The sequence below is a fragment of the Diuraphis noxia genome, unplaced genomic scaffold (genome assembly GCF_037042655.1).
Source record: "Diuraphis noxia isolate RWA-SAM2 unplaced genomic scaffold, SU_Dnox_SAM2 contig0001, whole genome shotgun sequence".
In the NCBI taxonomy this organism is placed as follows: domain Eukaryota; kingdom Metazoa; phylum Arthropoda; class Insecta; order Hemiptera; family Aphididae; genus Diuraphis; species Diuraphis noxia.
In genome coordinates, this window is record NW_028301711.1 from 38,640,300 (window position 1) to 38,650,758 (window position 10,459).

At 27.5% G+C, this 10,459-nt stretch overlaps 1 protein-coding gene across 4 annotated transcripts; it reads left to right on the forward strand.

The window, feature by feature from the left end:
• The first annotated feature begins 844 nt into the window (after positions 1-844).
• LOC107171379 (uncharacterized) lies at positions 845-10,459 on the forward strand. 4 transcript variants are annotated; one of them, XM_015521779.2, is made up of 6 exons: positions 845-1,026; positions 2,298-2,493; positions 2,564-2,699; positions 2,772-2,924; positions 7,691-7,759; positions 8,013-10,459. In XM_015521779.2, the coding sequence occupies exons 2-6, from the start codon at positions 2,420-2,422 to the stop codon at positions 9,393-9,395; spliced, it is 1,815 nt and encodes a 604-aa protein (XP_015377265.2). In that variant the 5' UTR covers positions 845-1,026; positions 2,298-2,419; the 3' UTR covers positions 9,396-10,459. The 4 variants fall into 4 exon arrangements, with proteins under 4 accessions (XP_015377265.2, XP_089073916.1, XP_015377133.2 ...); XM_089217790.1 differs by lacking the exon at positions 845-1,026 and adding an exon at positions 1,491-1,626; XM_015521647.2 differs by lacking the exon at positions 845-1,026 and adding an exon at positions 1,794-2,013.

Genomic DNA, 10,459 nt, shown 5'->3' on the forward strand with positions numbered 1-10,459 from the left:
CAACTACCACCGCTGCCGAAAAATTCCAAGTTTTGTTTTTCTCGGCTTATTCTTCACCGTTCAACTCAAATACTGTCATCACACAACTGAATACACGCAAGTATATATAATACATACATATTACACAATATTACAAGAACAAATCATAATATTTAACCTCCATGGTGGATTTAGATTGGGGGGGGGGGGGGGTTAAGATGCTGAATCACCCACCGTTCAGCGTATTTTTATCAAAAATTAGTAATTAGTTATTAATTGTATGTACTGTGGTTATACGCTAGAACAAATATTAAATCATAGTAATGTTTTTTCCAACTCACAAATTTCAAAGCCGTCAACCACTACATTCGATATAATATGCTATTTTAACTTTATATATTTGTCTTTGAGTTAAATCGAATTCTTGTTTACCTTTATATCATATAAAATGAATAGAGCGATGGCTTATGAAATACGTCTAATAATTTCGATAGCGTAAAGTCGTAAATGCCACCCTGCAAGTGCCATTTACTGCGCATGCGCCACCAAATGGGAGGTCGAATATTTATAATCAGTGTTCAATAGACATGGATTTAAAGAAAATAGAAATAGACGGAACATTTTCCCCGATGATTGGGAGGAGTAATTGTGCATTCGTGCCATAGGGTATATAATATATATTATAGGGTATATAGGGTATATATACGAATTTCGAGAGATAGCTTATGTGTTATCATAAGAGTGAGAGAAATGGTATTGTTCCGAGGACAGCCAAATGCCAAGATAGCTACAGTTGCTATAACAGCGCCCGATTCTCGGAACAAGCCCCGCCTACTTTCCCCAGTTTCCCCCGTTATCGTACTTAATGATTCATTTCTACAAGTCTATGCCTTTAGTACGCGAGGTGAAAACTGACGAGTGAGTCCATAGATAAAAGATTAAAGTGAGTCGCAATCGTCACGCACCAAGTGGCTGTATTTCTTGTGTTCAGTGTTCAATATGTCGGATAAATAGGAACAGCTGGCACGCTTTTTAAAACGGCAGATGGTAAAGTAGTAATACCTATTTAATAGTGATTTTTCAAATTTTGAGAATAATATTATTATTTTTAAACATTATTATTACTATTAGCATTAGTAAAAGAATTTAAAATACTAGAAATTCACAAGACTAAGCCGATTTAAGATTATCCCACAACGGGATAATGAACCATGTAAATGATATGGTCTAAAAACATCCCGATGTATTTTTCCATAGTTAATAAAGATATGGATAGGACAACAGTCTTATCAGCGGTAATTAAAGAGTACATTGATCATGTAGAACCTAAGAAGGCGTATGAATTGACTGAATTGAGGCCAAATAAGTGTATCTATTATCGAGTGTCGATTATCATTATGAAAGCATCGTCCTCAATGTCTTCCCTCCGGGAACACGGCCTGAAATATATTTAACAAAGACGTGGCCTATCCATATCTTTATATCTAAGGTTTTTTTTATACCGATTTAGATTAGTGAGTTTCTAGATAGTCTTCACTCTTCAGTCTTCATTACCCCTTTTGAAATTGTGCAGTAGATACCACTATAAGCCACTAGTCACTCGTCGGGAACGTAACCGTGAACATCAAAATCTTTAACTTTGGCCAGGTGATTTTACACATATATTTAATAGGCACTAAGTAATTAATGTTTATGGTTTTACTTAAGATTCTGTTTAGATACCCGGGTGCTTAGATCACAGATCTTAGCCCTGGTGACCGTGAGTGATAAGAGCAAATGATAAGAGTGGTTACTTAATAATATGTCGACTATGGTCTATAGATGAGGATATTTTTGATTTTAATCGGTGGGTTACCATTACCATTACCATAGGGAATCTAGTTGGACGTTGACTAGCTAGTGTTACGGAGAGTTATGTCACGTTTTAAGTATAAAGCATGCAACATTTTCATGAAGAATTCGATACGTATCGGCTGCAAATAGTTATGTACTGACTCGTATAGTAGTATCGAAGTCTGAGTCCGATTTAGGTCGGTACGTATCGCTTATGTATTGCATGTGTAACTTCTTGGACTCTCGAAATTAAATCGATGCGTCTCGATACACTGCAACTTCTTCCTTAATAACATCGATAGTTAACTATGGTCACATGAGTGTTCCTTTATCAATCCTAACACACGCACTCACTGTGCGTCGTGTAACTGTTTTGAAAATTTGATGTCTCGAATCTTGTTAGTTTATGCATATTAACGACCGTTTAACGTGTGGTACTTAATTGTAATCGTTTGCTCAATAACCAATTGCGTATTTAATTTCAGATCTATGTTACAAAACAGTTAAACATTTTGTGGAAGATTTTGAAACATATATTCACGGAGTACATTCTGTTCCATCTTATATCATAAAATTTGTGTATAAAATAGAACAATCAATAACAACTATGGTATTCAAAATTGAGGGTTTCGAAGGATGTTTCAGAATGACTTTTCATACTGATCATTATCATTCACTAATGTAAGTTGCAGTTTATTATATTATAAGTTTTACTTTGTTTGACATAATAATTGTAAACGTTTTCTTTTAGAATATTAAAAAAGGCGAATGAAAACCGTAAACAAATTGATGTTAAAATTGCTAAAGGAAAAGTAACTAGACTTGATATGATGGAACAATTAAAATTTGAATTAAAAATATTCGATATTTTCCTCAAGATAATTGATGTAGGCTGCCTATTGTATATAACCACCTTTGTTTATACTCGGTGATTTTTTAAAACTATTTCATTATTTTAGTGTAAAAAGAAAGAAAATGAATGCTGTGCAGTGATCAATAAAGCTATTTTAACTATAGGCAAACGTATCAATAGTATGTGGAATACTATATTTTTACTTTTCACCGTTAATGATGAACTTGAAACAAAAATTTTAGACTCTGCGTATAAATTTGTAAGTATATGTTTAGGTCATTACTATTTAATACTTATTGAATATCCATATTTTTCTGCTTGATTGTATTACTATCTATTACTTTCCTTAAGAGTTATCTCCAGTGATTTATTTAGACTAGAACACCTGCCCATCCTTCCCCAATGTACACCAAGTTTAAAAGACCACAATTAAATACTTTTATCATGATATTAGAAAAAAATCATCAAATTATTTTAATTTAATAAACAAAGTCTTAAAAAATTGATTTTTATGAATACAATGTTGTTAATTTACATAAATGTATAAGTTGTAATTTGTAAAATAATTTTTAAAAATGAAACAAATAGGCTTTTAGCATAACAATTCAATTATAGACTATATTTGTTAAAGGAACCTCTATCTTCTATAAAGCTTAAGTCTAAACTTTTTATTTAATTAGACTAACACTCTCCTTTTACACATTCAAAATTTTATACTTTCCTCCCAAAAAATATGTAATCTTTCTACTGCAACTCTTGTTACCATAAATGCTTAGTTATTTAAATTCTATTGTTGGTTTAATATCATTGTTATAAATTGTTGATGTTATCAATTCATTGTTAAAATCATTGAAACTAATTATCGTACTCTTAAAAATCTAAATAGTAAATTAAATACTTGTAATATATCATTCATGGATATTTGTTTAGTATGTGATCTACCATATTGGGTATTCGTTAATTATTTTTAAGTCAAACTAAAATTCAAAAAATTATGTTATTTTATTTTTATTAATTTAATCAACAATATAAATATAAAATAATACAGTATTGTATTAAATAATATAAAAATCAGCAAGGCTGGGCATTAACAAGTTAATAAGTTAAAGAAAAGTAAAAAAGTTAATTGACGAGTTACTTTTTTTTAGAAGTAACTTCTAACTTAACGAGTTACATTTTTTCCCCAAGTTATTCAGTAACTAACGAGTTAATTAATTTTATTGGCACGGTAAGTTAATTTTTTTCCTAAACCACAGATTTAAAATAAATTCAATTTTGTATAAATTAATTTTATAAAAAAAAAAATCTGAAATTTTAAATATATTAATTAATAATTATTATATAGACAATAATTTATAAAAATAATTATCATATGACATATTGCATATTCACAGAAAATATTATATAACTATATAGTATATTATAAATGGAAATGTTATAGGGGTAACCTTGTCATTAATAAAAGAAATATATAACAATTATTTAGATACTCAGTATCCCGCCATACACGGTTGTAATGTTTGAAGACTCATTAGTCATTATCTAATCATTATTAACATTATTACTTATTATTATATTTTATACATTCATAGAATTACAGAGATAACTTAGCCATCGGTGTAAATAATTTAAACCCGTATAAAAGAGTGGTAGTTCATGGTTCATTGTATTTACTTTTAATTAAATAAATACCTGGGACACAGATTCATTTTAAATTTTCAATATGCCACCTAATAAATGCGGGCTGTTATAGAATAGTGGAGTAATGGCCATAAAGTCATAAACAATATATTTGAGTCTCGTATGTCTCGAGTCTGTCCCTTGTCATCGAAAATTATTTTTCACATTCTAGCTTTCATAGTTTTATACTGCTTTCTTTGAAACTTGAAAGTATTGTGTTCTGAAATGTTTGATAAATTATCATGGTTTTATTATAATGATAGTTAAAGTATGAATGTTGAAAAGCTTAGTTTTTGGTTGCATTATTTTACTTTTGATATTCATATGATATACCAAATGGCAAATACACCTCACTAGGACTAGGTATGAGTTAACTACTGTCTACTAAAATGGTAAAATACAACAATGGTTTGATTAAATATTTTTATTCTTACTATTAATTGAATAATATTTTATATAATATATTTATATATTGTGTAACCAAGTAATTATATTCTAATAAATAATATTTAGTATAGTTGTGGATCATTTACGTTAATAAATACCATAACAATTATTTTATTGGATTTCATCATTGATTAAAGTATAATATACAAATATAAGTACCTACAGTAAATAACTTTATTATATACATTTATTTAAAATGTTTAAGACATTTATTGAATTATTATGTTATTTGTTAGCTTAAAAAAAGGTAGGCTGGTATAATTATTAATTTTATACTAAAAAAAAAGTTACTTAACTTAAACTAAGTTAAGTTGCTTTTATTTTCTAATTAACTTGTAACTTTTGCAAGTTAAAAAAACTTTTAACTTTAAACTTAACTTACTTTTTTCTATATTAACTTAACTTAACGAGTTAAAGAAAATAGTTAACTTTGCCCAGCCTTAAAAATCAGTAAAAAAAAAAACAATGTATAGAAATATTGAATGTGTACAGCAATACATCAAAATCATTTATTTAAAAAAACTATTTTTATTTTTTTTTAATGTTTAGCTATACACTTTTTGTATATGCCTATAAAAGTTTTGAAAATGTATCTTATCTGTTAACAGATCGGTACCCCTATGTTGTCTAAACATAATATAAATAATTTATACAGTTATTGTCTAAGTCTTATGCTGTACTTTATTCTGCGGGTATCTTTTTCTAATTAACTACATCGTTCTATGTATTATTTATATTGTTTTTTTCTTCCAATTATCTGTGTTATGACTGGAGTTACTTGTATCATCTGTAAATATTCAATTCTTTGAACTGGATATTTCGGTCAAATGTGATAGCTGTCACACATCTGTCAGCACATTCTAAATGTATGGGACTTCCTGAAACTGATATTAAGTGCATTTCTTAAAAAAAAATATGTTTCTAAAGTAATTTTATGATGGATTTGGTCAAGATCTTAAAGAATTACCAGAGTAAAAGCTATTAGTAAGATTATTAATTGTAATGCAAAATTTAAAAAATATGAATTCTAATTTTAGTAATTTGTCTAAGCATTACTCTTGTGAATTATTTTTAACAAAATTAATGAGCGTAACCATTACACCAACAATTTATTATTTTATAGTATTGAAGAATGTGACTAACCCGTTGAAATGATTGTATGATTGGTTTTTAATTTGATCTTGAACAAATTAACAATTTAGTTAAAATTATTGTGATCGACACATCTATTATTCCTAAGAAAGTTATTCGCATTGGTCATAATCAAGCTGGAAAATCATGTTTAATATGACTCAACGTGTTTATCTGAAATTGGTTTTCGAATTCCATATCTAATTATATGTAGTTCAGATTTATTTTTAGTTCCTTATTATAAAACTTAAAATGGTGCCAATTTTTTTTCTGTATCGAGTGAATTTTAGCATATAAACCTTGTATGCATTTAGACATATTTCTTTTTTCTCGTGATAGCTTTAAAACAAAATCGCTGATATTATTAAAATATATTCATTGATTAAAAAAAAAATAAAGTAAAAACAATTATGTTTATATTTTGTCATAATATGTACTTATTAGTCTGAATTATTTATATGTTACTAGAATTATTTTTATTTTTTTCATATTACTACACATAATTAACATGTTTTTAGTCTTAATATGTTTTAATATACTTAAAAGGGTTGATAGTTATTAATACATAATATAAATAATCGTCTTATTCGTCTTGGTACCTAGGTCACATACCAAACGTACACCCATTAATGAATAAATCAGTTTCAACTTTTTAATGCAGTGAGCCGCATATTATTCGTACTAAAAATATGTATTTTAAACAAAAACGCAGTTTTATTATTACAATTTGTATGATTAAATTTTAAATTAAAAACTATTATTATGATTGAAACATATAGATAAAAATAATTGGCGCCATATTGCAGTAATGTTGTTTTAAACTGTACTCTTTCATCATTGCTATAGATTCTTGAAAAATTAAACACACAGTTTTCTTTAATTTAGATAAAAAAAATTATTATTATGCCATTTTTCTTGAACAATGCGACTTTCATCCAATACTTGACGTATTTTATTCACTGACATATTATACAAATATTACGATGCAAATAAATGAAATTGAAACTTTTATACATAAATTAGTATTATGCATTTATGCTTTTCCATGATCAATTACATACTAACCGGCGACAGCCAACATTCATATCTAGGCAGGACTGGTAGGTAATTAAATTTATCTTATAGCATATGTCTGATAGCGATAGCTTAGCTTCTACAATTTTATAGAAATAGAAAAAAAAATGCTAAATTTCAAATGTGATCGCGCATCGCAAACTGCTCACTGGTGCAGGTTGAGGACCCCTAGGTATAATTAATAAATATATTAAAATTTATAATAGTTATTAAGTGAAAAGAGAGTATAATAATTTAAAATAATGTTTAGCCTCAAAATTATATTAGAATATAGTAAGAGGTGACAAAAACATGGATGTCCATATGATGCCATCAATATAAAATACTATAATAAAAAAAGCATAAAGTTTATACCATAAATAATTCTACTTTTCAAAAAGTATAATATATGTTCTTTCAAATATTGGCATATTAAAATGTAAATTTAAACAAAATCAACAGAAAAATGAGTGTTAAGAAAATAATATTCCTAGTATCATTATGTCGTGTATATTCCATAATAATTTAAATTTAAAAAAAAATTTTTAAATGTTAATAATTTATTTATTTATTTTCTTATTTTATACTAGCAGTAAGTACACAAATCACGTAGACACATAAAATTAAAAATATTTTCTTGTAAAAACCTATTTCAACTTAATAATTAGTATTATAAAAATTGTACATTAATATATTATATTTGTTTGATTTCAGAAGATGCCTATTTGCACCAACTGCAATAGTTGTAATATGACAATCGAAAGTATCATTAAGAGTATTGAGGTATGTTTTAAATTACACAAATTTTAATTCTAAAGCCAAGACTCCATGACTCGTGTTTTTGAAAAATATTTAGTATTCGTGGATACTTGCTGAGTAGTGTTATTGGCCACCTTCTCGCAGATTGATGGTACGACTTGCTAATTATTTGAGTATTCATGGATATTCGTCAAATACACAAGTTGTGTGATCCCGGCTTTAGAATTAAAATTTGAGTACAAATTACAAAATGTTTAACGAGTTTTCCATGTTATAGATGATTTCAATTCAAGAAGATATAATTTTTAATTTTTCTTCGTGTGATTTTATCAAGATTCTTCAAACAACAGCGTTTGTAGATAAAACATTGATGATAAAAGAAGTATTTCAAAATGAGGAAATCAAAGGAACAGTAGTCACGGCACCTCGCAAGTATGGAAAATCAACAAATCTAACTATGCTTAAATACTTCTTGGAAATCCAGGTGAACTCTGGGGGAATACCTCTAACAAAGGCCAAAGCTGAGAAACCAATTAGAGACACGAGTAATTACAAATTATTTAAAGGACTTAAAATAAGCAAAGAGTCTAATATAATGGATAAGCATTTTGGAAAATACCCAGTTTTGTATGTAAATTTTAAAACAGAAATGAATATAAAATCATATGCTTGTGTTGTTCAAGGATGCAGCGAAATACTTCACAAAGCTTTTCAATCGCATAATTATTTACAAAGAAGTTCTAAATTGAGTATGAAACAGAGAGAATTATGTAAATTATGGTGTGGTAATGCAAGTTACAAGGATGTTGAGGATTTCAGCCACATTGTTAATAGTCTTGGTTTATTGTGTGCATTTATAAGAAATCATTTTAATAAGCGATGTTTTGTTCTAATTGATGACCTTGACATTTTTACAAATATAGTTTCTATATCAGAGACTTTATTGGAAGATTATAAACTTATTATTATATTTTTGAAGAAATTTTTGTTGTTTTTAGAAAACGATCTATTAGTTTTTAAAGCGTTTGTGACTGGGAAATCTGGTAATGCTATTTCTTGTATAGTTCCTTCATACATGAAAATACAATCGTTCATTAATTGTCATAATTTTACCGATTATTATGGATTAACTGAAAATGAGTTGGAATATCTTTTCAAAAAAAAGGAATTTAAAAATGTTTCAGCTACAATAAACGAAGTAAAAGCTTATTATGGTTCATATTGTAAAATTGATGAACTTACAAAAATAAAGAAGAATATATATAGCATATGGTCAATTTTAAATGTTTTAAAATGTAAAAAAATTGACAACTATTGGCGAGACTTTGGAAATTTTTTTTGTAGCTTTTCGAATCCAGATATTAAAAATATAATAGAAAAACTGCTAAATAATGATCTGACGGTGGTTGTAATGTTCAATAATCATGAATCAGAAACTCATCCAATCTCCCCTCATATTATTCAAACATCTGAAACCTTTAAGGACAATGTTATGGAATATTATTTCAATATCTTGTTAGACTTAGGTTATCTAACTTGTTATTCAACTACAACATTGGTTTCAGGATCAAAAAACCTAAAACATTGTTTAGGAAAAGTAAAAATACCAAATCAGGAAGTTAAAGATGATATTGTAAATAAAATATCATTGCTATCATAAAATCATACTTAGACACTTAGTTATTTAATCTAATAATGTAGGTTTATGTACATTGTACATTTCTATTTTATATAATATTTTTGTTATCTTTTCTAACTTCTAAGATGTATATCTGAATATGAAGACATTGTTTTTATGCTCAATAACTCCATTGAATATTTTTTAAGTAACCTATCGAGTGTTAAAATGAGTTTAAACTACAAATTTATATGTGACTTCAAAGTACAATTATTGTTATATGTTTATTTTATATTACAAATACAAATTGTAGTCCAAATTACTGTACTAAGTATGTCTATTCACAAGAAAAATATAGGCTCTAAACATTATATATATATATATATAATATTAACAGATAGAAAACGATAGTCATTCTTAGCATTAAGCAACATCTTGAACATAGGTATATTACCATATTAATACACCAATGGCTATATGTTATTTTAATTTTAAGAATTTTTATATGTATAGTAAAATTATTCTTAGTTACAATTAAAATATGTATATTTTAATATTACATAATCATTTAGTTTAATTAAGAGGACGCTACACCCGCATGTGTTGTCTCCGTCTTACAAGTACGTAACATTGCAAAAACTGTTTCGCGCGGGAAAGAACCGAGAAGGCTACAGTCATAACTAAAAAACGAAATTCTCACCACAGCTAAAAGGGAATTTCGACTGTGCAACGTTGTTTTTATTTTTTTGATATTAGAACTGAAAAAAAAGTTATTCGATTTTGAAAAATGCAAAAATAATGAATTTTGAAACAATAAGAACATTTTTTCTATTTGTGATATCGAAAAATTGAAAACAATGTTGCACAGTAAATGTTCTCCTTATTATGTGGTGAAAATTTCGTTTCTTAGTTATAGCTGTAGCCTTCTCGGTTCTTTCCCGCGCGAAACAGTTTTTGCAATGTTACGCACTTGTAAGACGGAGACAATACATGCGGGTGTAGCGTCCTCTTAATATTATTCTTATTAAAATAACCCTTGGCATCATGACCATTGGGAGTTCATAGCTGTTTATTTTAAAAATATTTTTACATTATAATTGTGGGTA